General features: G+C 53.1%; 9 protein-coding genes across 9 annotated transcripts; 4 read left to right on the plus strand and 5 right to left on the minus strand.

Moving 5' to 3' along the window:
• Positions 1-1,399: 1,399 nt before the first annotated feature.
• Positions 1,400-3,087, minus strand: Triagg1_10694 (uncharacterized protein; the record flags this gene model as incomplete). The annotated part of the gene is made up of 2 exons (XM_062894793.1): positions 1,400-2,771; positions 2,837-3,087. 2 exons carry the CDS (start codon positions 3,085-3,087, stop codon positions 1,400-1,402), a joined length of 1,623 nt encoding a protein of 540 aa, XP_062750324.1.
• A 566-nt stretch (positions 3,088-3,653) lies between these two features.
• On the plus strand, positions 3,654-6,578 carry Triagg1_10695 (uncharacterized protein; the record flags this gene model as incomplete). Its single annotated transcript, XM_062894794.1, has 1 exon — positions 3,654-6,578. One exon carries the CDS (start codon positions 3,654-3,656, stop codon positions 6,576-6,578), a length of 2,925 nt encoding a protein of 974 aa, XP_062750325.1.
• Positions 6,579-6,690: 112 nt separating this feature from the next.
• Triagg1_10696 (uncharacterized protein) lies at positions 6,691-7,189 on the minus strand (the record flags this gene model as incomplete). Its single annotated transcript, XM_062894795.1, has 5 exons — positions 6,691-6,840; positions 6,897-6,966; positions 7,019-7,031; positions 7,086-7,116; positions 7,178-7,189. The coding sequence occupies 5 exons, from the start codon at positions 7,187-7,189 to the stop codon at positions 6,691-6,693; spliced, it is 276 nt and encodes a 91-aa protein (XP_062750326.1).
• Positions 7,190-7,416: 227 nt separating this feature from the next.
• Positions 7,417-8,690, plus strand: Triagg1_10697 (uncharacterized protein; the record flags this gene model as incomplete). Its single annotated transcript, XM_062894798.1, has 3 exons — positions 7,417-7,937; positions 7,998-8,350; positions 8,410-8,690. 3 exons carry the CDS (start codon positions 7,417-7,419, stop codon positions 8,688-8,690), a joined length of 1,155 nt encoding a protein of 384 aa, XP_062750327.1.
• A 667-nt stretch (positions 8,691-9,357) lies between these two features.
• On the minus strand, positions 9,358-11,233 carry Triagg1_10698 (uncharacterized protein; the record flags this gene model as incomplete). Its single annotated transcript, XM_062894799.1, has 5 exons — positions 9,358-9,789; positions 9,849-10,280; positions 10,439-10,608; positions 10,677-10,833; positions 11,120-11,233. 5 exons carry the CDS (start codon positions 11,231-11,233, stop codon positions 9,358-9,360), a joined length of 1,305 nt encoding a protein of 434 aa, XP_062750328.1.
• A 5,507-nt stretch (positions 11,234-16,740) lies between these two features.
• Triagg1_10699 (uncharacterized protein) lies at positions 16,741-18,051 on the plus strand (the record flags this gene model as incomplete). Its single annotated transcript, XM_062894800.1, has 1 exon — positions 16,741-18,051. One exon carries the CDS (start codon positions 16,741-16,743, stop codon positions 18,049-18,051), a length of 1,311 nt encoding a protein of 436 aa, XP_062750329.1.
• Positions 18,052-18,507: 456 nt separating this feature from the next.
• Triagg1_10700 (uncharacterized protein) lies at positions 18,508-19,777 on the minus strand (the record flags this gene model as incomplete). Its single annotated transcript, XM_062894801.1, has 4 exons — positions 18,508-18,971; positions 19,047-19,530; positions 19,591-19,609; positions 19,737-19,777. 4 exons carry the CDS (start codon positions 19,775-19,777, stop codon positions 18,508-18,510), a joined length of 1,008 nt encoding a protein of 335 aa, XP_062750330.1.
• Positions 19,778-21,416: 1,639 nt separating this feature from the next.
• Positions 21,417-22,505, plus strand: Triagg1_10701 (uncharacterized protein; the record flags this gene model as incomplete). The annotated part of the gene is made up of 2 exons (XM_062894802.1): positions 21,417-21,463; positions 21,944-22,505. 2 exons carry the CDS (start codon positions 21,417-21,419, stop codon positions 22,503-22,505), a joined length of 609 nt encoding a protein of 202 aa, XP_062750331.1.
• A 634-nt stretch (positions 22,506-23,139) lies between these two features.
• On the minus strand, positions 23,140-24,088 carry Triagg1_10702 (uncharacterized protein; the record flags this gene model as incomplete). The annotated part of the gene is made up of 5 exons (XM_062894803.1): positions 23,140-23,219; positions 23,295-23,536; positions 23,628-23,734; positions 23,918-23,990; positions 24,069-24,088. The coding sequence occupies 5 exons, from the start codon at positions 24,086-24,088 to the stop codon at positions 23,140-23,142; spliced, it is 522 nt and encodes a 173-aa protein (XP_062750332.1).
• Between the last annotated feature and the right edge of the window lie 1,265 nt (positions 24,089-25,353).

Raw genomic sequence — 25,353 nt, forward strand, 5'->3', positions numbered from 1 at the left:
CCCCCCAAAACCTCGCCCTCTCCGTCCGTACCTGCATCTGCAGAAAACATCCCCAAAAGACAGATCAATGCCATTCACGGGCATTTGCTACACCTAACAAAGCCACTAAGCCTGCCCAAAACAACCACCACCAGCCAATCGCCGTCCTGCTTCTCCCCCAAAGTCAGCACAGCGGAGAAAACAGGCCGATCTTCCATTGATGCCTCTGCAAACAAACTGAGGGCCGGCGCCGCGTGATTCGCCTACCTAGCTTGCTAGACCCTTGTCTTGCCGCGCTGTTTCAGGGCCCTTTTTAGCACCTCTCTTGTGCCTGAAGGCTTGCGAGGCTTCCCCCCTTGTTCAGCCCCCCTCAGGGGACTTTGTGCCTTTCGAGCCTGCTTCTTCTTTTCTTTTCTTTTCTTTTTTCCTCAAGAGGCGCGGTATTCGAAACCTCGCCAGAGCAAGGAGCGCATCTGCCGCTGATCCTGTGGCTTGTTGGGTCTATTTGCCCGATGCTAGCGAAAAGATGGGTGCATCTCTGTTCCGGTTCATTGCGTGATTGCTGCTCAGCTTGTCCACTCTTATTCGGAAACACAAACGCCATTGACAAAGCTCAGCTCTCAAGCCCTCACAGTACATGATACGATTCCTCCACTATTGCTTCGAAATCGCAAATGCTACTGTATGGATATGCAGTGCTTATCAGAAGCCATAGAAAAAAATCTCTTCAAGCCGTGATCCATCCGCCGGTACATCGCACCGCTAACTCAACAGCCGGGATCCGCCACCAGAAAATCCGCCAACGGCGCCATGCCAGGCACAAACTCAATGGCCTCGTCGTTCCCGCTTGTGCTAAGAAAATGGGCCTCCACCTTGTTCCAAGCCGCTCCATACAGTACGGGTCTGACAGATGCATTAAAAAAAAGAAAGAAAGAAAGAAAGAAAAAAGGCCGGTAGCAAGCAAAAGCCTGCTTGCATATGCGTGCGTGTGTGCGTGTGTTCGGAAGGTTGACTGCAAGTGCCGGGCGTGGGATTCTCTTAGTCGACAAACATGTTGGGTTATTTATAGCGAAACGGCATAATGCCAACCGTTTCAGATGCGGCGTGTTGAACCCCCGTGTTTGGAAACCCTTTAGACGCTGAGATGGTGAGATCTCGCCTCCTTCTCGAGACCGTATTAGATGGTTTCCTTTCTAAAGAAAGAACCATCACGTATTTTGCAGGGCCAGATGATTCTTCCAGAATCGACAAGTCTATTAAACATCCAAATACCCATGATATTCCTCTAACCGCATCGCCGGTATCAATCCTGCATGTACAGCTCCGAGGTATCATCCATGATTACAACTGCTAAAAACTACGCCACGTTCCAGATATATAGCATTCCATCATCATCCGGGGGCTGCATTAACCATCCTGCTTAATCCTCATCCATGGAGTCTCCTTCCTCTTTTTCCTCCTCTCCCTCATCTTCGCTTGAACTGCTCTCGTCATCGTTCACGCCGACCAGTCGGTCTTCGGAAATACCCTCCCTCTGTGCGGGGACACGCTGAGCAAAAGCACTTCGGACGCCGGCGTTGGTGCTGGTATCCCAGACGTGCATGCTGCCGGAGCTGCCAGCAACTGCCAGTCGGAAAGCAACCTCTGGATCGGGAGCAAACGTCGTGGCAAACACCTTACCCACGTCCAGGTTGCGCGAGACGACAAGTGAAGGGCCGGTGGGCTGAATGTTCCACAGCTTAACCGTCTTGTCAGTCGACCCGGTAGCCATGAAACCGGGAATCACGCTGTTGATGTCAAACGAGGACACAGACTCGTCGTGCGCCTGCAGGGTCCACACAGCCTTGGTCGCCTCTGGGCTTGATGGGGCGTTTCGGACATCGTGATAGTGAATGACGCCGTTTTCCGTTGAGACGTAAAAGTAGTTTTGATCATGGGGGTCCCATCGAATATTCTCCACGTCGCTCTCGACACCCCATCGAGGTGCCTTTGCATCGGGCGCTCTCATGTCGGCCGCGACAACTGTTCGGTCATAGCTTCCGCTGAGAAGGACAGTGGGCTCAGCTGTGTGCCATGCGAGAGAGCACACCTTGTCGGTGTGGTATGAATATGACTTGGCAGCTTTAGCCGTGTTGAGGTCCCAGAGCTTGATCGTCTTGTCCGCAGATGCCGAAGCGAGCAGGTTCCGGTGCTTGCGGTTGGCTGCAAGAGACAGAACGGCATCCACGTGGTATTCGTCGTTCGCCTTGGCCTTCTTCTTCTTCTGCTTCTTCTTCTTTTCGCCCGACTGGGGATTTGCGCCCTGGCCAAGAATGGCGTTGGGGTACATGCAGTCGACTGTGTCAAGATCCCAAACCTCAATGTCAGGGTCCATCGTACCAACGGCGACGAAATTGCCCCTGCCATCCTTGGGTGCGTCTGTTGAATTGTTGACCGGAATGTCGAGCCACTCCACGCAGAGGGGAATTGCCGGCAGCATGATGTCGTGGTGAACGTAGAGGTTGTCGCCTTCGTCTTCGTAAACATAAACCTCCAGGTGGGCCAATTCGTCTTCGACCTTTGCCGACAGAATCAAGTTGTCAGTCGTCAAGACTTGAAGATCCTCTCTGTCCTCGTCCTCTTCGTCGTCCTGCAGTGTGATATAAGGGTCGTCCTTGTTTGACTCATAATACGCAAGTGACTTGACGTTTCCAAACATGCCCATGCTTCCGTTGGCGGCGGGTGCATCGTTTTCGTCGTCGTCATCGTCGTAGTGTTCCAAGTCATATTCTTTCAGGTCGTCGTCGTCGTACCTAGTTAGTTTATTAGAAAGAGGGTTCGAATGTTGAACGAGCATAAAAAGGCTGATCAATCGTACTTTGAAGCAGGCTGGGCTTCGCCTTTTGTCTCTGCTTTCTCGCCCATGTCCTCATCCTTTCCTTCATCTTCTTCCTCTGCGTCTTCGCCGTCTTCCTGAGCTTCTTTCAGATCATCCTCTGCGTCGTTGAGCTGCAGCTTAGCCAATTCAGCTATTCTCTCGAATTCAGACTCGTCAAGCTTGTAGACTTGAGGAAATTGTGCCGCGAAGCCGCGCGGCACCCACTGGGCAGCGGTGATCATGGAAGACATGGCGCAAATGCCTGGGGTATCTTGAATTCGTTTGCAGTGTAACTTTTTTTTCTCTATTCGCAGACTCGCTCCAAATATTTTGCCCAAAAATTTCCATGGTGGGGTTTATCGATAAGCGTCCGATGGCACCCTTGACAGAGCTGTGGAGCTTCGGTGTCTCCAGGTTGTACAGTAGAGATCCATGGATGCCATTTCAGGAACAGCATGCCTATAACCAACTATAGCTATAGCTTGAATGTTCACAACAGCATCACACAGAAGTTTAACACGTCGAATAACCGAAATTACAAAGCACCTCACGCCTTGAGAACGTATCTGAAGGAAGCAATGTCTACAAGTTCAGGAGTAGCTGCAACAAGCTGTCTGAATGCCACCTTAGTCACATGATTTAGTGAGCCCCTACAGTGCTCTACGGTGGTATCGGCGCTACAAGTACCTGAAATACAGTAGAATCACTGTGCGTGCACTGCCCATCTTTTCCTGTTTTCTCTAGATTTAGACTCCCATCATTTCACCTCGTCGCGCTGCCGCTACCTGACGCATTACCGCGATCCAAGGGCTCAATCATGGTGTCGGAAGCTGACTACGACGGGTTCAATCCCAAACGGAGGAGGCTCGAATTCTCCAGATCCAGGGGCAACAAGTACCAAGATGGATCTCGAAGCTCTACACCACGCGACCAGTCTCGGTATCCTTCAACGCCTCGAGAGCCCGACCAACCCCAGCCAACAGAGGAAGATTCTTTAGCGCTGGATCGCGATTGGTACGGCGGCGACGAATTCGGAGGACACACGTTTGGCGATGAGGCGTATAACCCGTTCGCATCCTACGAGCTTTCGGCATGGGAGAGCCAGCAACAGGAGTCGGCCAAGGCCGAGAAGATGACGAGCCGATATGACGCCAGGCAGGAGCAGAGAAGGCGAGAAAACGATGCCTGGGAAACCAATCGTATGCTGGTATCCGGCGTAGCACAACGAAGAGATCTGGCCGCCGACTTCGACGAGGAGGAAGCAACCAGAGTTCACCTGCTCGTTCACGATTTACGGCCGCCATTCCTTGATGGAAAGACAATCTTCACCAAACAACTCGAGCCAGTCCCGGCCGTCAGGGACTATCAAAGCGACATGGCCGTCTTCAGTCGGAAAGGAAGCAGGGTTGTGAAAGATGCCCGCCAGCAAAGAGAGCGGCAGAAGCAGGCACACGAAGCTACGAGCATCACGGGCACAGCTCTCGGAAACATTATGGGGGCTAAAGAGGAGGATGGTGATAGTGCGCTACCGATGCCTGGCGAGGAGGATGTCGAAAAGAGCGAACGCAAGGGCAACAAGTTCAGCGAGCATATCAAGAATGCGGAAGGGGCCAGCGATTTCAGCAAGAGCAAGACGTTGCGCGAGCAACGAGAATACCTGCCCGCATTTGCGGTCCGCGAAGAGCTCCTACGAGTGATACGGGAGAACCAAGTGATTATTGTCATCGGCGAAACGGGCTCAGGAAAGACAACTCAGCTCACCCAGTTTCTGTACGAAGATGGCTACGGGAAGACTGGTATGATTGGGTGTACGCAGCCGCGACGAGTGGCCGCAATGAGTGTTGCCAAGCGTGTGGCCGAAGAGATGGAAGTAAAGTTGGGGAGCACGGTTGGATATGCCATTCGATTCGAGGACTGCACCAGCAACGACACCACCATCAAATATCTGACGGATGGAATTTTACTCCGAGAGTCACTCAACGAACCTGACCTGGACAGATATTCCTGCATCATCATGGATGAAGCTCACGAACGGGCCTTGAACACCGACATCTTGATGGGACTTTTTAAGAAGATATTGCAAAGGCGGCGAGATTTGAAGCTCATTGTCACGTCTGCGACGATGAATGCAAAGAAGTTTTCTGACTTTTTTGGCGGTGCCCCTGAATTTACGATTCCGGGACGAACTTTTCCCGTCGACGTCCTGTTCCACCGATCTCCCGTCGAAGATTATGTTGATCAGGCAGTCCAACAAGTACTCTCCATCCATGTATCCATGGATGCCGGCGACATTCTCGTGTTCATGACCGGTCAGGAAGACATTGAAATCACATGCGAGCTTGTTCAGAAACGCTTGGACGCTTTGAATGATCCGCCAAAATTGAGCATACTCCCAATCTACAGTCAAATGCCAGCAGACCTGCAGGCTAAAATCTTTGACAGGGCGGCTCCAGGAGTTCGCAAATGCATTGTTGCGACAAACATTGCCGAGACAAGTTTGACTGTCGACGGTATCAAATACGTTGTTGACGCAGGCTACTCGAAAATGAAGGTGTACAACCCAAAGATGGGCATGGATACCCTTCAGATTACGCCCATCTCCCAGGCCAACGCAGGGCAGCGTTCGGGTCGCGCTGGTCGAACAGGGCCAGGAAAGGCGTTTCGCCTGTACACCGAAAAAGCATTCAAGGAAGAGTTGTATATCCAAACGATTCCCGAAATTCAACGGACCAATCTGTCCAACACGGTTCTGATGCTGAAATCGCTCGGAGTCAAAGACTTGCTGGATTTCGACTTTATGGATCCACCTCCCCAAGATACCATTTCCACGTCCATGTTCGATCTATGGGCCCTAGGAGCTTTGGACAACCTGGGAGAACTGACCGAGCTCGGGCGGAAGATGAGCGCCTTCCCCATGGACCCTCCCTTGGCCAAGCTTCTCATTACTGCGGAAGAGTACGGCTGCAGCGAAGAAATGGTTACGATTGTATCCATGCTATCGGTGCCAAACGTGTTTTACCGGCCAAAAGAGCGGCAAGATGAAGCTGATACGCAGCGAGAGAAGTTTTGGGTCCACGAGTCGGACCATCTTACCTACCTCCAAGTGTATTCGGCATGGAAAGCCAACGGATATTCGGACGGATGGTGCATCAAGCATTTCCTTCACGCCAAGTCTCTAAGACGTGCAAAGGAAATTCGAGAGCAGCTCTTGGACATTGTCAAGATGCAGAAGATGCAACTGATTAGCTGTGGCATGGACTGGGATGTTATTCGCAAATGCATCTGCTCTGGATACTACCACCAAGCGGCCAAGTACAAGGGGTCCGGCGAATACACCAACTTGAGAACAAATCTCGGAGTGCAGCTGCACCCCACAAGTGCCCTGTACGCTGGCCATCCACCGGATTACATTGTATATCACGAACTCATCTTGACGTCCAAAGTCTACGTCTCGACCGTCACGGCAGTTGACCCTCACTGGTTGGCAGATCTGGGCGGCGTCTTTTACTCCATCAAGGAGAAGGGCTATTCAATTCGAGACAAGCGCATCACCGAGACGGAATTCAACCGCAAGATGGAGATTGAGGCGAAAATGGCGGAGGACAAGCGCCTTGACGAGGAGCGTAAACTGGCCGAGGTTGAACGAACGGTCAAGAAAAAGTCCGACAAGGACGAAAAGAAGTTTACCGTTCAAGGTGCGGTAAAGAAGCCAGTGATCAAGAGACGGGGAAGAGGGTTCTAGTCTTGGATTGGGTAATTATGATGTATATTTCATGTGGATAGGTTATTCTAGCATAGCGTAGGTCTTGGGACATTATTTTGATCGTTTAATAGGCATCATTTGCATGATTCTTTCAACGACGGACTTCGAACGGACCATCCCCTTCCACGACGTCGCGTTCTTCCTTGACAACCTTTGTGACATTGGCATGGCTTGGGCCTTTGTTGATATCGTTGAAGAACATTTGCATGATATCATCGCTGCCCTGGGCTTCACCCTCGACCTGTTGGTGGCATGCATGAGCTCTCAGTTCTTCTCCCACAGGGAGGATAAACCCACCGTGTCATCGATGGTGTTGCGGCACCATCCGGTTACACCATACTGCTGGGCTTTCTTTCTCGTAAAGTACCTATGACTGATTAATCTCTAGGCGCAGTCGAGAAGGCTGAGTGTGATGATACCGAAATCCCACGCCTTGCGGAACTGATGTTAGCTAGCGGGAATCGATGACAGCATCCCTTCACTTACCTTGGACAAACCCGTGAACCTCAAAGTACACCTAGAGAAGCAAGTAAGAAGCCGCACGCAATATTTGAAGCGTGTCAAAAAAAAAAACATACTCTTTTCACCATTTCTAATCAATGAATCTGGTTTATCTCTTGTGTCTCATTGGAAAGAATCCCATTGTTGTGTTCTCACTGTCCTACAGTAGTCTATCAGCTATTAATAGGTAGTCATCGGCTAATCACCGGATATGGAAACTATGAAGTCACCACAACTCGCCGCCTTAGCCCAACTTCCTACCTGGGAAACCTTTCTTCTAAAAGTTTCTTATCTCTACAACTCAAGGTTCACAACCATGGAACCAGACCAAGACGAAAACACACCAACCACGGAACCGATCCGCTTCCGCGCCGGGAAAAAGAGAAAGGCATATCGCCAACGACCTACCGAAGAAAAGGGCCATGACGTAGCGACCGTGATTCCAGCTCCGTCCGTCCTGCCAGGCGCGTCGACGCTTCAGGATGGACGAGACGCAACCGACGACGCCAACGCAGAAACGCAACCGAGAGATGTTGACATGGATAACAGCAATGATGATGGCGATGACGATGGCGACGATCGAATGGATGGGGAATCAGCCGTGGCAGCTGCGTTGCGCCTCCGCAATGCGCGCCGCGCAGGTCGTCGAGGAGGCGTGGGCTTCCGCTCAGAAGGCCGAAACCAAGACGAGAACGGCAACGCAGACGCAGAGCACGCGCTGGTGCTCCGAGACGCAGACAGAGACAGAGACGCCGCGCACGACCGCATCGTCGGCGGCATCACCAACCGCTTCATGCACCAGACCGGCCTCCTCACCATCCTCGACGACAAACACATGTACGAAGCCACTTTCCCCCCAAAGGCACCAGAAACCTTTCGAGACAGCTAATCATTCAGGAATGAATACATAGAATCCCGCCTCGCTAACCGCTCCGCCGACCCCCACGGCACATCTCCCTCCTCATCACAGCCCGCGTCCCACTCCGCGACCAACACAAGTTTCGCCGGCGGTCACAACAACCACCAGGATAAGTGGCGCGACCAGCCCACCCGCCACGGCAAGCTCGTCGAGGTCGACATGGCGAACCTCGACAGCGCAAGGAACAACCACAGCAGCGACAGCAACAAGCGCCGCCGCGTCGAAAAGGATGCCGTCGCCAAGCCGCCTCCTCGCCGCGGCCGCAACCGCCGCAATAGCCAGGACGTTGCGCGCGATGCCCTCGTCGAGCAATTCCTTCATGAAAACCGCCGTGAGCTTAACCCCCTTTTTTGTCGTAACCAACAGCCTTACTGACAGACCACATCGCAGTCGACGTCTACAACGTCCCCTCCTCCTCAAGGCCAACAGCTTCTTCCGCCCCCGGCGCAGATCCCTCCGCCGACGACCGCCTCGCCGAGGAGTTCCGGCAGCAGTACTACGACGAGCAGGCCATGCGCCGCAAGAAGAAGCGTCCCGTGCAACAGCAGAAGCAGCAGCAGCAGCAGTCGGGCGATGTTCTCAAGGGCCCCAAACTCGGTGGCAGCAGGAACATGAGAGCAGCTGTAAGAGACAAACTGCTGCAGCAGGAGAAGGAGAAGAAGGGCAAGTAGCCCTATTTATGCTCTCTTGTCGTGAAGTAACTACGACTCTCCCGTCAGCCAAGAGCTCCGAGAGAATCCGCAACCTCATAATGACAGTATTATAAAAAGAAATTGGAACTTAGCGTGTGTATTTCAAGGAGAAACAAAGGTCACTAGCAGAGCAGTGTCAAACCAACAATTGGCATAATCATTCATTGACTGTCTTGGATAGACCCCAGTCCCTAACCATATAATTCCTATTCATGACCCAAACCCAATAGATTGAAATCCCAACGTCATAAAAAAACGTGCAACTGTGCCAGCCAGGTTACCCAACAGAACCCGTATCTGATCTCATGTAATAACGCCGCAGCACTTTGAAACCCAATATATCCAAAAAAGAATGAAGCCATAACCAAACAAGAAACGAAAAAGAAACAAACCGGTTGAAAATCCCATACGAGGGACCGAATGGACTGTTTTTTGCCCGAAAAAAAGGGGGCGGCCAAGGCAATTGCTCCGAGGCGGGAAAGGAAAATAGACCTGTATCAAGGTTCCCGATGCGCCTGCCAGTGGCCTCTGTACGGTGGCGCCAAAGATGCAAATAAAAGACTGATGCGTAGAGAGAAAACAAGAAGAAGAAACCCAGCGTTGCCCATAAAAGAAAAAAAAAAGAAAGCAAAAGAAGAAGAATCATTCATCTAATGTCAAGCTGAAAGGGCTTGTACCGACCACCGATTGTCGCGCAGCGAGGGCACTTCCTACGAGCTCCATGCTCAGACATGAGGACTTCAACGCACGACGAGCACAGGCCGCATATGCACTCCGTACAGGCATATGAATTCTTAAGCAGGGATATGCCGTGGCAGGCGGCACAGTATATCTGGATATTCTGCGAGTTGTAGCTCGGTGATGAGTCCGACAACCCGCGAGATCCAATGTGAAAATTATCCCCGCTTTCGCCGCTCTCGACGGACGGGAAAGGCTCAATCACATCCTGATTGTACGAGGGTGGCGTCAAAGCCTGTTGCAGAGGAGAAGCTTGATAGTTGTTGCTGGCAGACTGGAATTGGTGGTGACTAAATGGAGGCAGCGATGCTCTGTGAATTGAGACTGGCGATTGAGGCATCTTTTATAAGAGACACAGTCAGCAAACGAATTAATAAACACATTATCTGATTTACTCACCGGAGTGCGGTCCTCGTCAATATCTCCTGCTGCAGATGCGGCCTGGTCCGCGGCATCAATCAAGTCTTCCCATCGTTTGCCGTAATCTGTCCACGGCTCGGCAGAGAGAGCCTTGCGGTCATGGCCACTTCTGTATCGCTCTTCGTTCTGAATACGTCGCAGCCAATCAGAGCCACGTGAAGGCTTCTTCCTGTGATGGGATTCTCGGCTTTTCTTTGATATAGACTGCTTGCGAGGCCGGCTCGGTCCCAAGGGCCGTTGGAGCGGAGGCAAAGTTGACGACCGCCCAGGTGGTGAAGCTGCCAAAAGGGAGGGGAGGATTTCGCGAGGCCTGTTGGAATACGGGTCGCTCGTGATGTTGCTGAGATTCAGAGGCGGCAGCTCGATGGATTTTCTCGGTCTGCGCCGGCCATCTAAATCGGAATAATATCCCTGTAGTCATGAAAAGCGCAGCGTTAGCAGCTATCGCAAAGCACCGTGGGGAAAGCTCCCGTCATCAGCGCTATCGTCGTGAGATAATAGATAAGGTATTCATCCCATCTATTTATCGATAGACGGCGGGGTACGCTTGGAGGCCATTCTTCACTTACACCATCCATATCTAGCTCTCTCTCAGACTTGACGCCATGGAGCTCGGCCAAAACAGCCGCTGCGCTGGCCGTTCCCAAGATGGAGCTGGTCCCGGGTAGTTTCTCGTCGGGCCGCGGAGTGCCGGGATTGCTAGATTCATCTCTATAAAACGAATGGCGATCATGAAAGCCTAGGGACCAATCGTTAGTCTGTGATTCTGGCAAGAGATTGCGGTGGGAAAAGGGAGCTTGGGCGCACTTTGAGTGGCTGAGGGTGTTCCTTCATTCTGGCGGCGATCTTGCGGCGGGGTGCTGATCATAAGCAGAAAGCTTTCTTCGGTCGCTGGAAGCTTGGATATGTAGTGCTCCGGGTGTGCACGGCGGATGTGCTCTTGCATAGATCGATATCTCTTTTCCTATAGTTGGAACGTCGCGTTAGAGGTCTGTGCCATGGTTCACAGTGCCATTGAGAGCTTCTAGTGCGGCTGGTGGTGGCGGAGGCTGAAAGTCCGAGTGCTTGCATGCATGAATGCATGCGTGTATGACAACAGAGCCTTTCTGGCGGTGCCAGCGTAGGATCGGACAAACGGCAGAAGCAAGGCAGAATTGAAACTCAAGGGAGAAAAGGGCTGTGGGGAGAGGGAAGCGGATAGCTGCAGGAGGAGAGGGAAGCGGCCCTGGGACAGGGCAACCAGTACTCACGCCGATGCATCGTTTCCGACAGCTTGAGCCATCTTGATTTCGGAGCGGGCAGACAACCTCGTTGTTGGAGTCTGTGATGGAAAAGGACGAGGTGAGGGACGATCGCGGCGGCATTTTGAATCCGAGTAAAGAAGACAGCAACTCTCGTTGGAGGCAATGGCGCCGTAAAGGAAGAAGCCAAATCTAGGTAGGTTGCTCAATCGAGCCGATGAAGAAAAACGATCAACAAAAGTCGTCGAATTCGAGGGCGGCGATCGCGAGCACGACGTTTTGAAGCTCGATTCGCCGCCTAGCTGCTGGTTTCCTCGGCTCAAGTTGCGTGTGAGTCTGGAAAGATGGATAGTACGAAGCGCCAAGAAGGGAAGAAATTGAGCTTCAGAGTATGCGTAGCGGCCAAAGCTGGTTTTAAATGTGCTCTCGGCTTAACCCGCCGAGTCAAAGTTGCGTCGACGACGCTGCAAGATGCAGCTAGTGAAAAGTAACTTGCGACTTGGCTTGAGTTGTGAGTCTGAAGCTTTTCCTTGGCCAAATCGTCCAGAATGTATATAATTGTAGGTATGCGGCTATGCAGGTCAAGTGGGTTTTCCGGAAACGACAAACTGAGCGGCACGGCCGAGGTCCAGAAACAGATGGCCGAGAAGGTATAGCGATGCGTAACGGGATAGAGAAATAGCTTCAAGCTGAGTAGAAAGGTATAGCAGGATTGATTGTATCTGTTAAGAGGCGAATGTGATGTAGATAGATGGTAAGGTTTAAAAAAAAAAGTATGAGAGAAGGAGAGAGTATGAGATGTAAGAGGTACGACGAGGGCAAGAGGTTCAGGTAGATGAAGGTACTACAGGTGGATTCAAGTAAATGAGAAGGAAACCCGATTAAAGGTAAAGCAAGGTAAGAAAGAGGATAAGGATGAGCAGAAGCTCAAGTCCGTGGAAAGCTCGCAGATTTCTCTGCCAGCGTCAATGTGTGGGAGAAGAAATGGGGAGGGGAGAGTTTTGGATCGTAAAAGTACAGTGTAGGGGATTAGAAAATAGCAGCCGGACCAGCGCTGGAGACGAGAGCTATCCTAAGTAAGTAGTTTGGCCTGGCCGCAGCACTCCATGTTACAGTGGCGGCGCTCAGATGGATTCGGCTCTGCTCACGGGGACTGGCTGCGGATGGCATCGCCCGGACCCAGGAAAAGCAAAAAGAAAAAAATTGGAAAATTATGAGAGAGAGCCGGACAGAGGCTCCATGCATGTACGCAGTACTTCGTCTGAGCTGACGGCAAGAAGGGCACGAGCGCTGCAAGTGACCAAGCACGCACGTACAGGATACCCAGGACCTCGAGCAGCACGCACAAAAGAAGCGTCACTGGGGCACTCGGCTTGCTCGACCAAAGTACAGTGTACACGCCCTGGGGCCGCCGGAGAGCTCTCACACAACATGAAGTACTATAGTCCTTGTCCAAGCACAAGCACAAGTACCTACAAGCACGAGTAGGGCACCCCGGGAGAGGGGGAGTGAGCGAGAGGCAGGGCGTGAGGAATGTGTGTGGGCAAAAGCGCGCTTCTGACATTCGTCTCAATGCACAAGTATGGAGTCTGGTAGCAGGTACCTAGGCCCGCTCCCCATCGTCTCTGTGTGCGCATGCAGCAGAAGGTCCCTTGTGATCTGCTAGAGGTTTCTGCTTCAAACCCGGACGAGGTGGCGAGCCAATGGGGAGCTTGGGGTTAAGCTCTGGCGCCCCCCTGCTGGAATCGAGAGAGAGAAGAGGCTCCACTGGGAGCTGTCTGGTTTCCCTCTTACTCCCTCTCGCTTCTCTGTCGTTTCTTCATCTTCCTGTTGCTCGTTGGTACTCCGTAATAACAGCACAGTATTCCGAGAGGAGCTGTGATAATGCCTCGTACAGGTTCCCCGTCCTTGGTTTATACTTCGTACTGTACACGAACGGGTTCGTTTTTTTGCTGGCAACAGGTGTTGGTACCACAACCCTAAGGGACCACTAACCCCAGGTCCTGGTTGGTAGAAGCAGGTACATTCTCACTTTTGCCCACCGTCCCGGTGCCGTTTTCTCACAAGCGCCAAATCTCGTGGCAAATCATGGCATCTCGCAACTACAATGACTCGGCATTGGCGGGGCGGCATCGCGCAGCGCAATGCTGCAGTCTGTCTGCAGATTCGAGCAGGCAATGTTGCTGGCTGAGGTTTCGAGCTGACTGGCCATTTGAGTGGGGGCTGGCTGTTGTTCTGTTCGCGAACCAGGGGAGCTTTATCAGCTTGCTGAGCTCCCCAGTGGCCATTGATACACCCGCTCAAGTGCAATACGGGTCTGCCATCCGCCCTTGGGGGTAGCCAGTGCCGTGTGAGGCGCGGTTGGCGGCTTGCCTGGCGTAGCTCCGAGCCCAAGCTGAGAAGGACAAGAATGCATTATTTGGCTTTTAGTTGAAAGTATTGGCTCCCTTTTTTGCCGCTTGTCTCGGGGTTGTTGGACTTTGCTCTCGTGTGAAGCATATCCGTATCCAAGCCAAGTTATCCCTCAATCATGACATGCTCATGCCCTTGTGCCAAGCTACTGCCTATCCTTCCTAGTCAGGCAAGCAGATAGGACGATAAGCAGCGGTCGAAGCAGGGAAGGGAAAAGGACCGCCTTGGTCCGGCATACATGCACCAAGGCCTGCTACAGTGTCCATACTGTACGGAGCAGGCCTGGCCGAAGATGTGCGTGTTGAAGAAGAAAAGAAGAGGGAAGAAAGGCCGTCTCCCGCCAAATGCAAGCCGCTTCTGGGTCTGAGGTCTGGCACCGGCGGGTCCGTAGGCGTCATCCAAGCCGTTCTCCCACTTCCGGCTGTCTTGCAAAGAGTTAAGCTTGCGCTTGGCGCCTGTAGCTTGGCCGTCACACTCGAACTGAACTGAAGCTGCTGGCTGCCCTCTCGCAGACGCATGGGAAGAGTTTCACAGGGTCGGGCTGGCCGGGCTGGCGTCTGAACCGTGGTTCCAACGTGGTTTAGCGAAGGCACCTGAGTAACAGCCGTGCTGAGTCGGTCGGTGTGCGGCGCTGCGAGTCAACGAGGGCCATACAGCTAGTGTGTTGGCTCGGTGGCGGCAGCGTGTGGGCAGAGCAAGAGGGAAAATTTTGTTCGGTCGCGACACAAGTATCTGCTACCTGGGCGAGTACCTCTGGCAAAACTGCAGCAACGGGAAGCCAGACAGCGGCATACCTTTCTGGCGCAGGTATCGTATCCTTGAAGCGCCACTGCGCCGTCATCAACCTAACAGGGCGACTGACATCACTGGTGTGCCAGGGTCCGAGTGGTCTGCACACCATGAAACTGACGTGCAGCCGACTGGGTCGGGGTCGGGGATCGGAGAGGGCCCTTTTTGGGTCTTGTCAGGCAAAGCGAGTCGTGAAGGAGCTTGCCCGAAGCACAGTAGACGAGAGAAGCGAAACAAAGGACGGAGATGGGCTTGCCCGGAGAAGTAGTTGTAGGTAGTTGTACGAGGCAGAAGACGAGCAGCGTGGTGGTGATGGAAGCTGTACTGTAGGTTGCAGCGACATGATCGGTGTGCTTGACCGAGCCTGTCCATGCTCACGTTCCACGGCATAGCCCCTCCGGACACGAGCTATTTGCATACTGACCTGAGGTTGAGTTGACCTTTTTCCAGAACTCGGACTGCACAACTAACAGCACTCAATCGACTTGATGCTATTGTAGCACAAGTCACATATCAATAGCGGGAGAGCATGTGGCTCGTAGTTGATTGAATTGTTTGTTGCAAACCTTGGCGATCTAAAGCTCCAGCTGATGCCGTACAGACAGGTTCAGCGCGCGCCGGAGCACAATAGCAGCACAATAGCTGCAACAGCGTCTCTCTCTCGTCAGCCCATCCATCCCAGCAAGGGACGCTTGTGGCTTGCCAATCACAGCCGCCAGATGGCCTCTGCTTTGTGCGCATTATACAGGTCAGGTACATGGGATGAGATGGGATGGATGAGCGAGTCCCGTGCTTCTTCTTCTTCGTCTTCTTCTTCTCTTCTTCTCATTGATTCAAAGGCGGTGACCCCGCGCCATGCTATTCCCAGCGGTACCTGTACTCCGTAATGTACCAGCTACCTACCGGCCGTAGCTCAGCCAGTAATAGCCCGCCTACCGGCCGCTCTCAAGGGTCCTCCCCCAGCTCCTGCCTGCAACTGCTGCACTTTGACTCCTGCACCCACCTGCCTAGGTACCCAGTACCGTATACGCACACACACACCCATAGCTCTTGTTCTGGTAGGTACTGGCTGTGTGCTTGCTCTTGCCTCAGCTCCCATTCATTCCGTAGCTTGCTTTGTTTTGGGTAAGGAGTTGCGATGTGCTCTTGTCATCTGCTGTCAGCTACACCTTAACAAGTGCATGTTCTGGTACCCTCCATGTTCCGAGTACACCCTGCCTTAGTACCTCTAAGGAAAATATTGTCCTCTCTCAAGCGCCCCCGGTGGTCCTACAGTACCCAGTACATACAAGTACAGTCCCTCGACCTTCCATGCTACTGCAACCGCAGGGTGCTTTGGCTTCCCTCGGAAGGAAGGCGGGACTTACGCACACGCACTGTGACGCTGCACCTTCTTCCCTTCTTCGCTCTCCACGTCCCCACCCGGCTGCACTGGCAACTGCAACCGCACTGCAACCGCACTTGCCCGCGCTATGCTGATGGGGCCCCTCCGCGCCTATTGTGCCTGGAGTCCCGTGCGGAAGTAACTCTTTAGCGTCCAGTTCAGATGCCCACTGCCACGATGCAAAAGGCGCGATGGCCACTTTGATACATTGATACCTGTCACTTTTTTTTTTTTCCCTTTCTAAATCAATCCATTTCCACTTTGGCCCATTCATTTCGATTCGGCCGTTACATGCGCTTCGGTACCTTGCCTTATCACCTCAGCATTTGGCCGGCAAAAGCAAGACGCCTCCGATAGTGGCAGCCGGTTTTTGCTTCATGGTGGGATTTTTTTTTTGGTCCGTTGCCCTGAATGGCCTGGGTCTTTTCAATTGCGAACTACTGGAACTGCTAATTAAATTGTTAGATTGAGGTAGACCAAGAGCATCTGAAGCTTGGTGCCGTCAATTGCTTTTGAGTTGAGATTCAATATGACTACCTCGGAGTAATACATGTCGACATAGCTCCAGTAAAACCAAGGGTTCGAACGCAAGCTGGGTTTAGCATCATTTGGTCCGGCTCCGTAGTTTGGACTCGGACTCCGTACGGAAGTGGGCACGGCTTATATAGAACGAAACGATGTTGGCCACGCAAAAAAAGACCCTCATCTGGAGCTCCAGAATTGGGAAAAGATGCTACGGACTTGACTCAACCAACATGCCAGTCGCTATTCAGTCAATTGGGCCGTTTTATCCACAGTCTTGCCGTCCGATGATAGGAATGTTGTTCCTCGACAAGACTCTCTTGTTGTGAGACATTACCAGTTACTGACTTGTAGTAACATCTCCCTTTGATAAGTTGGGCAACTCCCGGAACCGTCCTGTTCAATCACTCTATTCAGCTTGATGTTTCCGGTAGCTGAAGAGCATTCCTTGTCCTGGCAATGTTGAGCCGTGATTGTTTTCCCAGATATGAATAAGTCGTGAATCCTTGATGTAGTCAACATCATGGAGAATATGCACCCCTTTAAACCTCCAATCTACGTGTTCACTTTCACAAGCCCTGCCATCATGGCATTAAACATATCCAAAGTCTGCTCAGCCGACTCATTCCTCCTAACATTCAGCCCCCTAGAAGGCAGCATCCGCGATCCCTTCCACATCCTCCTCGACCCCGTGCTAGAAGAACCAGCAACCAATACCCTCCTTCATCATCCTCACAGCAGACACATCCCCTCGATAAGCCACATCCCAACACCAGATCTCGTCATACTCACTCAACGCAGAATCACGCCTCCCCTCGAAGCTGCATTACGACACATTGCGCTCACAACTACGAAAACCATCATCTTGACCGACGCAGCAACGGCCAGGACGCTCCGCACATGGAAGAACTTCGACATCAGCATCGTCGGCGCGCTCTCCCCGTGGCTAGATCCGCGTCTAGTAGGAGAAGATAGAGTAGCTCGTCTACCGGTTCCCCCATGCTACATCGGCGGCGACCGCGGCGAGGTGACGGTCTCTCTTATCCCCCAGAGGGGCTTCATGAAAGGCGGCCGCGCAGCCATGGGCATCACATATCGTCCTTCGCCCTCAAGACCGTCTCCCTTTCGACGAGTCGTCACCATGCCCGTGACAACTCCCGGACCAACCATATCAACACCGCCGCCTCAACTTCTGGCTTCTCTTCCAGTGCCGTGTATAGGAGACTTGACCGCCAGGCTCGTCCCTCCCACACCTCCGCTCACCCCCAAACTACCACAGCCTCCTCCAAAAGATACAGACACGGGATTACCGCCGCCTCGTTTCCCCGGCAAGACTCTTTCCGTGATATTCTCGCCGCGAGGCACATCGTACAACAGCATAAAGCCCTACGCAACCTCCCATCTCGTATCTGAAGCCGCTCTCCCCTTGACCGCACTCATCCACAGCTTCGACGCGGAACCTAGGCAATTGTTAGCTCTCGGACGGAACAATAGCGATTTCCCCATCGGACAGGAAACAGCTCTGGCTTTGGGTGCGCGAGCCTGGATAGCAACTTGCGGCTCGGACGTCAAGGCCACTGTGAGGAACGGGAGACCCCGTGCAAGGACGTATCTTTGGCACGAGGTCCAAGAGATGTTGGATCGGGCAGAGGCAAGGGAGAGGAGAGCCTGTTCGGGCCGGTACGCGCCGAGGAGCACGCAGATATTGGATCTGTACCAAGGTGAAGAGGTAACTCTGACGAGCGATGGCGTTTGCGAGCTGGACCCTCTATCGCAGCATCAGCGCGCAGTGCCGGATGCCTTGGGGTTATTTCATAGCGTTTCAGCGTTTTAAAGGATGAAACTAGATGCCTTGGGGTTATCTAATTGCGTTTAAGTTTTTTAGAATTGAAAACAGATGCCTTGGGGTTATATAGTGGCGCTTCGGCGTTTCGAGGATTAAAACCATAAACAAGAGAGTGATAATAATGGTAGTATTGTAAATGATTCTTTATTTCTCATCTGCCGCGATGGATAAATGTCTTTTGAAATGCAAATGCGAGGGAGAAAGCAACAACAACAAAAAATGGTACATGTATGCGAGATGAGACTTGTAGATGCAGATGAGACGCCCTCACATCTCCCAGGGTATCGTGCATCCATCTGCCCATCTATGCCCGACCTCTCCAAACCTACTCAACAAATGCTCAGCCCAGCCCTCCAGTTCCTCCTTTTTTTTCAACATCTAGTTTTCTCAGCCTCTTTCCACGATGTATCACCATTTCATCCCTTGAGTCTGAAAAGGGGAACATCATTTCATCTGCTTCAAAATCTCGCTCAGGAAATCCTCAAAGCTCAAAGTAATGTAGCCATCCCTGTCATCGTCGTATCTCTTAAACACATCCGTCATACGCTTCAGCGAGATGCACGCCTGAACAAACAGGTCGAAGCTCATGACGCCCTCACCGCGCTTATCGTAAGTACGGAACAGCAGCTCGACAAACTGCGGGCTGAGTCGGTAGCGGAATGCGATGAGGGCATCGGTGAACTCGGGCAGAGAGATATTGCCGCTGCGGTCGACGTCGAAGCGGTCGAAGAGGGTGCGCCACGAGGCGAGGAAGGACCAGAGGCCACAGAATTCCTGGAAGCCAATTGTGCCGCTGCGGTCCGAGTCGAACATGCGAATCATCATGCGGACAGTCTGGATGTCGAAGGCGGTCCAATCGCCGTTGACAAGGGCCGCCGAGAGCTCCTTTTCGGATAGGTGACCGGTTCCTGAGTTGAGGAGGCTTGACGTTAGCACCTCATTGTCGATTCATGCAGCCATATCTCTTTGAGTGTCAAACTCACCATCCTTGTCCACAGCCCTAAACAGTGGCAGCAGCGTCGGGTCAGCACCATTCGCGTCGTTGGACGGCGAAGGGGGCGGTCGAGAGGTAGCAGCAGGGTGATGCTGCGCTACCGGGCGCTGAGCAGCGGCCACAGGAGGCGGTGATCCAAGCCCGTACGCGCCTGGGTGGGTGATTGGCGACCTTGTGTCATGTCGCTGCTGATCGTATCTTGGCTGCCCTTGTTGACCATGTCCCGCAGTATCGCGCCGAGGCGGGTGATCGTACGGCCCTGGGCCATGTCCCGCCGTATCACGCCGCGGCGGGTGGTCGTACTGGTGCTGGGGGGGAGGCTGTTGGTGCTGTTGGTATTGCGGCTGCTGCTGCTGATACTGCGGCTGCGGAGGGCGGTCGTATCTCTGCTGCGGAGGCGCTCCAGGGTGCGGAGAGGGCGCTTGGCCTGGTTTCTGCAAAAAGAAGCGCAAAACAAAGCTTTGGTTAACTGCCTATCCCATGGACAACATGTCTTCCTCCGATCTCAGGGGGGTGGGACTCATGCAACCTACTTGGTCAGGCTCAGCAAATCTGTAAGTTGGCGACGAGTTAGCGATTGACCAGTTCACCAAGGCTCTCTGAGAGCCACGAGGGGGCAGCAAAAAGCGGCACGGCACGGCGGTCCATGACGTTTGGAGCCTCCAAGGCTGAGACATACCTGGGGAGAGCATCTGGGTCGTAGGGCCGGTTGTACGCCATTTCTGCGAACTGTATACAAGGAGCTTTTCGTAGATGTGTCTGTGACGTGGCCGCCGGGTAATGATACAGAGAAAACAGCGAGGGAATTTCCGGTGTGCTCAGTCGATGCGGTTTTGTGCTGCGTCGTCGCTCTGGAAGCTTCTCCTCTACCAAGACAAGACGGACGTCGAAAGAGCTGTTGCTTGGGGAGGTGGGGTTGAGGAGAGATAAAGCTGTCCGGGTGTGGTATGCAGCAGTATGCAGCAAGAGGCGGTAGGTCTCCAGTAGGTACAAACGAGCGCTGTAGGTATCGGGTCGCGGGGCAGGTCAGGGCCTTTTTCTAGAGCAAAGAAAAGCGCCAGGCTGGTTAGAATTAAAGACTACCTTGATTCAATGCGAGATTGGATGCCGAGAGTCGTCGCCCTGGTAGACGGGAAATAGGGGCTGCAGGGTCTGTAGGCGTCGTAGGCCTTGCGAGTCGCGGCGCCGAGAAAAAAAGAGATGTGAAGGATTTGATTCAATTTGGACAATGTCAATTGCTGCGTTACGACGGGGGGATCAAATGCTCGTCAGATGTCACCTCGTCTGGGTACGTGTACCTAAATAGTAGCAGCAGCTGGGCTTGGCTTGGCCTCAGCTTGCACATCCCGTCAGCAACAAACGCGGCAGCTTCAGTCAATAGTGCCGATCCCTGCGACAGTTGTGGCGGGGTGCCGGTTTGGGCCATGGGAATGCCGCGCCTCACTCAATCCTTTTCGACTCAGTTGGTTGTCCAAGATACGCCCTTTTCGCTTTGAGCTCAGCTTTAGCCATAGTCAAAATACGAGCACCACTGAGCCACGGTAGTGAATCGCCTTATACCCGCAATTCGGACTTTCAGACAGTGCTGTTTGTTGCTGCTAAACTCGAGCCCCAACCCAGCCCCGGAGTGAGTTGCTGAGACGAGAAAAAACACTCCATGAAACTTGCACAGCCGCCACGCCCATGAGGCTCTGCGCGGCCCATGGACACACAGTAAGGCTCATCGGCAGGCTGGTTTTTTGCTGCACGGCGACCAGGAAAAAAAAAGACTCCACATTCGCTCTTGGCTTCAAAAGCACTCGTTCATTCTTTTCAGCAGCTGTGCGGTGTTATACTCGTCTGGCGCAAAGTACACCCAAACGCTGAGGAATCCATTTCATGCGTGCTGTCCAACTTTGCTGCAACCGGTGAAAAGCCTCCTTACATGTAGTACCTGCCCAGTGTCTGTCTGTCTGTCTGCCTGTCTGTCATTTAATCCCCTCGAGAAGCAATGCCTCTTTATTCATTCGTTTCATGTTCACTCGCCATTGTCGAAGCCGTAAGTTAGGTACTCGTATGCTTCATGACTCAAAAAGGGCCTGGCTGCTTTGTAATCATTTCCACTCACAAGTCTCGCAACCTCTTTACGCCATAACCTCCATATCTTTCTCATGTCAGCGCCGTAGCCAAAATCAGATGCCGCACCCGTAAAGTCGCTTTTGCATGCTACCCTTATCAAACTATTCCCGTCATCACCAATAGATTGTCGCTCCTCACCCGTGTAGTATTTGTCGCTTCAAACATTGTCGACGAAAATTCCAAGTCGAGCCGAAACGAACAACCACCCCCATATAGTATCTCTCGCGTGACCTCGTACGTGATGACTGCAGCTGAAAACGCATCGGAATTCTGGCTCTATGGCTACGGGTACGTCTGGCATCAGATTGGCGTACAAGACGTGGCACAGGATTTTCGCTCCGCCTGCTCCCCTGTCGACGCCCAAGCCTCTTCTCCCATGTCGCGCATCTAATCTCTGATGGATACCCAACGTATAGGAGTCTCATATGGAAGCCCCCGCCGCACTTTGGTATTGCCCCTTCTCCTTCTCACATTGCACATGCTCTGCCATGAGAAAAAAAAAAGTCATGAGCCAAATACCGGCTAACACCAGCAACAAGACCAGAGAATCCCGGGCTGGGTAACGGGATACGTCCGGCGTTTCTGGCAGGTAAGTTCAGTTCAGTTCACTCTGGCGAAGCAGCTTGTTGCCCCTTTTCTCTCCCACTGTCCAGCATGGTAGCTCACAACCTCAACAGGCCAGGTATGTAGGACGACAACAAAAAGGCCTCTGCAAGGGCAGTGCGGTCACGAGGCTCATTTGCAATGCTAACCCGAACGTCACTCCAGCGAAGATCATCGAGGAACACCGGAAGCTCCTGGGCGAGTTGTCACTCTCATTGAGCGGTCCCACTGGGAACAGCTCACAGACCACCATGACTCTGCTCCCGATAAAGTATGGGGGGTAGCTTACCGAATCCACGCCGACCATGTGGCAGAAGTCAAGGAGTATCTCGACATCCGAGAGATCAACGGCTATTCCATCCATTACACGCCATTTCATCCCGCCGATGGCTCCTCGCCCATCCGGACGCTGGTCTACATCGGCACGCCGGATAACGAGCAGTTTGTCGGGCCTCAGGACCCTCAGGAACTTGCCGAGCACATCTTGCGTAGCCGTGGCCCCAGCGGGCTGAACAAGGACTACCTCTTCGGCCTCGACACGGCCTTGGCCGACCTGTGCCCGGAGAGTGAGGATGTCCACGTGAGCGATCTCGCACGTCGTGTGAGAACCCTTGAAGCCGCGGCCAACGGCTCAGCAAAGGCCCCCCGAGCTTCGCCTCAAATCGCCAATTTCAAACAGGAAAGCAGCACAAGGGAGGCGGAGGAAATCGAAAAAGTTGTCTCATAATAAGAGGGCGGGGAAAGACAAAGACCAGAAAAACTGACAAAGAAACATGGAAGGCAAATGCTTTTTTCCTCTCAGATCCCCTAATGATAGACAATGCCGCTTCGTTTCCCATGCCAACCGACCTAGATATTGATCATAGCCCGTCATCAACGTCGCCAATATTATAGTTGACCTTTCCTAGAAAGGTGGCCAAATATATGGCTCCAATATCCCCCCTACAGATGTCTCTCCACCCGAAATCTCCCCTTGACTTGTCCGTGATCCGGCCAGTCCCTCCCACAAAGCAATGGTGCAGGAACCCCCTATTTTGATTCCAAAAGCACAAGACGGGGCAAGTAAAGATGGGCAGTGAAAAAAACAAAAGAAATCCTCCCTCTCCAAGAGCTTCTCCTCACACAGGGCTCGTTAATAGCCTGGACAGCTCATCCATTTATCGAAAGAAAAACAAATCCGGGTATATCTTTGACACTTATAGACGCTCCACCTCGAGAGTTCTAAAGGGTGCCGTTCGCAAAACCAAAAGAACATGCCTGGGTCTTTATTTTTCGATAACACGGCTCTGGAAGGGCTCCAAGCCTCTCACTCTGGGGGAGGACTGTGGACGACAATCTGCAGCGGGCTTCATTGGATTTGCTTAATAGCCTCCGCCCTGGGGGGGAGGCTGGGGTGGCTGCTGGGGAACATTTGGGTAGCCACCATACGATGGGACGTAACCTAGGAGACAGTCAACATCGGTTCAGAGCGAATGGCCGCCGCCGTGACCATGGGGAGAGTCTGCTTTTGAAATACCTTGCGGAGGCATGCCGTACTGAGGCTGCGGCTGTGGGTAACCGCGGCCATACGGAGCTTGCTGATACATGTTGGGAACGCCGTAGCCAGGGGGTGGTGCATTTCCATAGGATCCAGGCGGTGCTCCGTAGCCGCCGCCGCCGCCTCGGCCTCCATACCCTCCGCCGTTGCGATTGCCAAATCCACCGCCACGGGGACCATTATCGGATGCCTTATCAACACGAATAGTTCGCCCGTCAAACCTGGAGAAGGAATCAGAAATCTTCCGCAATGGACATGATACTTGGGGCAAAAAGAAGCGGGAAAAGAAGAGAAAAAGCAAAGAATCCGTACTCGACATTGTTCATGGCGGTGATGGCAGCTTGGGCATCAGCTTCTTGTACGTATCGCACAAAACCAAAGCCACGGCTGCGGCCGGTATCTCGATCCTTGACAACCACCTTGACAAATTCATTAGAAACACGGTGCCACGCGTGAGCTGCCACAACAGGGGATTCGCGTTGATGGAAATGTTGGATCCCATTTTGTGAGCGAGTCCACGTCCCGGCTCGGGCGACGCAAATCAATCAAAGCCAGCCGTTGCTGTACCAAGGCGTAATGGGATGAGTTAAAGAACGACTTACCGCTTCCTCAACCACGCCAAACTCCTCAAACTTTTGGCGCAGAGTGGCCTCTTCAGTGTGCCATGCTAGGCCGCTTTGGCACTCAGTCAGCAGCACGTCCAGACGTCTCCATGGGGGCGAGCGCAGCCGGGGAGCAGGCTAGAAAACTTACCCTATGAAAAGCTTCGACATTGCGAGATGCACTGCGTCTCGATTTCTGACGCTGGTGGATGTGGCAGTCCTTGTCAAGAGTGGCAGTACCCTGACCGAATGTTCTGATATTGTCAGGCGGGGTGTGCAGCAGCAGCAGAAAGCAGAATTCGGGATATAGTGGTTGGGTCTGTTAAGGGAGGGGGGGAGAGTGAAAGAACTAGTCTCAACAGGTAATAGCAGGATGGCCTGAGAAGAGAATCATAGGCTTGGGCAGTGTCTTGCAGATGAGGGTAGGGCATAAAGTCCTCTAGACTGCATGTGGTGCGCAAGGCCACTGGCCATGGGCAGCGCTCGTCATTAAGGGACAACGAATGCACTCCAAGCCCTCTCATAGTGCCATTCGACATTGGATACTATCGGGTATAACTGTGCTTGCAAGGCAACATCTGGTTTGTGGCTCCAGATCAACCCCCGCCAGCATGGGCTAAAAAGCAAGGTCTGAGATGGCATACCTCGAAGTCAAGGGGGGCTTGTCGACATGGGCCAGCAGCAATGTGCGGGTGGGAAGAGAAGACTGGATGAGTGAAGGCAGGCTACGGCCCAGTTTCCAATCGCAGTTGGATGTTTTGCTGGGGAGGGGGGGGGCGTCAGGTGATGGGGGAGAGATGCTCTGGAGTTGGAACCCAAAATATGGTAGTGGCTAGCTCCAAAGCACGGGATGCGGTGGGAAGGTTGGCAAACAAGGGCGGAGCAGCAGCGACAATGATGGTAGGGAGTAACGGTGACGGTGACAGCGATGGAGACCAGAGGAACGGAGAGACGAGACGGGACAGGTGTTCCATGCGGTACCGCAGCGAGGGGACAGAAAAGGATGCAGACTACTGCGCGACCACGTACCTAGAGCTGTGCCGATTCGTCCGTGACGTCTGGAACCAGTAACCCAGCTTGCCCAGAGACAGATGAGCCACACAACGTGGTTGTGGCTTGCTGATCTCGCCCTCTCAGCGATCGACGGAGCTGCGGCGACTTGTCCTAAGCAGTGCGCTAATTAAAATGACCCCAAGTCCAGTCTGGAAGCTGGACTATGCTGGCAATGCCGCGGCGCGTCGGGGGGGCAGTGAGTTGGTGAGGGCGACGGGGTCTTTATCCGTACGAAGTGCTTATCGGGTGTCACGGCGGCCTCGAGGAGACGGGCGGTTGGCGAAGCGCGCAGAGCCCTTTGGATTCGGCGGGATGTCGTGACGGCTAAAAAAGGGACGGTGTCTTGGATTTGAGGGGGGGAAGGGCGGGAAGAGGGTGAAGGG

This window comes from Trichoderma aggressivum (assembly GCF_033847375.1).
Source record: "Trichoderma aggressivum f. europaeum strain CBS 100526 chromosome Unknown scaffold_082, whole genome shotgun sequence".
Taxonomy (NCBI): domain Eukaryota; kingdom Fungi; phylum Ascomycota; class Sordariomycetes; order Hypocreales; family Hypocreaceae; genus Trichoderma; species Trichoderma aggressivum.